The sequence below is a fragment of the Mauremys reevesii genome, linkage group 1 (genome assembly GCF_016161935.1).
Source record: "Mauremys reevesii isolate NIE-2019 linkage group 1, ASM1616193v1, whole genome shotgun sequence".
Classification (NCBI taxonomy): domain Eukaryota; kingdom Metazoa; phylum Chordata; order Testudines; family Geoemydidae; genus Mauremys; species Mauremys reevesii.
In genome coordinates this window covers 10,967,642-10,969,491 of record NC_052623.1, presented here as the reverse complement: position 1 = coordinate 10,969,491, position 1,850 = coordinate 10,967,642, and the positions used below count along the sequence as shown (strand labels likewise).

General features: G+C 48.5%; 1 protein-coding gene across 1 annotated transcript; it reads right to left on the bottom strand.

Moving 5' to 3' along the window:
* On the bottom strand, positions 1–963 carry LOC120391486 (olfactory receptor 52K1-like). The gene has a single exon (XM_039515137.1). The coding sequence runs from the start codon at positions 961–963 to the stop codon at positions 1–3; it is 963 nt and encodes a 320-aa protein (XP_039371071.1).
* Between the last annotated feature and the right edge of the window lie 887 nt (positions 964–1,850).

Below are 1,850 nucleotides of genomic sequence, written 5' to 3'. Positions count from 1 at the left end.
CTAAAAGCTTTTCCCTCGGAATAGGAGAAGCACCCGGTCACGAATCTGTTTGGTTTTCATACTGTACACGATGGGGTTCATCATGGGAGAAAAAAGGAGGTAGAAACTGGCCAGCAGGATGTGTACGTGTGGGGTGACATGGCGCCTGAACCTGTGTATTGTTGAGGAGAGAACCACTGGTGTGTAGACCACTAAGATGGCACAAAGGTGGGAGCCACAGGTGCTTAAAGCCTTGAGCTGCTCTTCTTTGGACCCCAGTCTTAAGACAGCCCTTAGGATCTTGACATACGATAGGAAGATGAAAATCAGATCCAGCCCCATGATGAAGAGAGTTACGATGATCCCATAGACATTATTAAACCTGGTGTCGGCACAGGCCAGCTTCACCACGGCCATGTGCTCACAGCAGCAATGGGAGATGACGTGGGACCGGCAGAAGGGCAGCCTCCTGAGGAGGAAGGGCACGGAGACCATTAGCAGAACAGCCCGGGCCAAAGCCGCCAGCCCGATCTTTGCTATCACTGAATTGGTCAGGATGGTGGTGTACCTGAGGGGATTGCAAATGGCCACATACCTGTCGAAGGCCATGGCCAGCAACACAGCAGACTGCATGATGGAGAACGAGTGAAGGAAAAACATCTGCACCAAGCAGGCATTAAAGCTGATCTCCCTGGAATTAAACCAGAAGATGCTCAGTATTTTCGGGACGGTGGTTGTGGATAAAACCAGATCAATCACGGCCAGCATGGCGAGGAAATAGAACATGGGCTTGTGTAGGGAGGGCTCTGTCTTGATAACATACAGGAGGATGCAGTTTCCTAGAAGGGCCACGGTGAACACTGAGCAGAAGGGGATGGAGATCCAGAGGTGCAGAGCTTCCATCCCTGGGATGACCGTCAGGAAGAACACTGATGGATCAGAGCCTGTGCCGTTGGAACTTGACAGGTTATCTTGTTGTGGCATCTTTTGCAAGTCTCATATCAATGTCTTTCCTTTCAATAAAACATAACACATGGAATGAACAGACCCTGTGAATGAAATACATACTAGGGTCCAGTCTCCGCTCTGGAAGAAGTGGATTGACCTTTTGTTGAGTTCATCAGTCATGTTGCAATAACACTAATCATACAAACCCTTATCTTTTTCCGTGTGAAATCATTAAAGTTTTTAGAATGTCATTGCAAGTCTTGAGTAATGAACTCCATTTGGTTACAAGTATCCTACCTGGTGTACCTTGCTACTAGGAGATGCACATTGTTTAGTGTGCATTCTGCCGTGAAGTACCTAGTTTATCTGGCCGCATGGCATATGCTTTCAGCCTAGAAATACCTGGCATATTAAGCCTCATGTACCAAGATGTACCTGGTACGTTCAGCAGCACACTCTGGATATTCATCCTGGATGTACGTAGTACATTGGGGAATATGCATGAGTAGGGCTATTTTGATCTCAGCAATGACCAAGGGTACATCTACACAGGAAGTGTCAGCCCGCGGCAGCAAATCTCAGAGCTCGGATCGACAGACTCGGGGTACCTCCCTAAAACAAGTTGTGTAGATGCTGTAGCTCGAGTTGGGATTCCAGCCCACCTGCTTCAGAGCCCGAACCTCAACATCTACACAGCTATTCTTAGTGCGGTACCCCAAGAAGCACAAGCCTGCGTCTGTCGACCCGAGCTGTGAGACTAACTGCTGCGCACTGCGTAGACATCCCCAAAGAGCCTATGAGTCTGATCCTGCTCCCATTGAAGTCAGAGGGAGAACTCCCCACTGGCTTCTGGGATAACCAAGCTGTTGTTTTTAGGTGACAAATCTAAGGAACTGTCCCAGGTATCAACAGATATGGTTTTG

Coding starts and splice junctions, on each gene's coding strand:
- LOC120391486 (XM_039515137.1), bottom strand. CDS start 963: ATGCCACAACAAGATAACCTGTCAAGTTCCAACGGCACAGGCTCTGAT.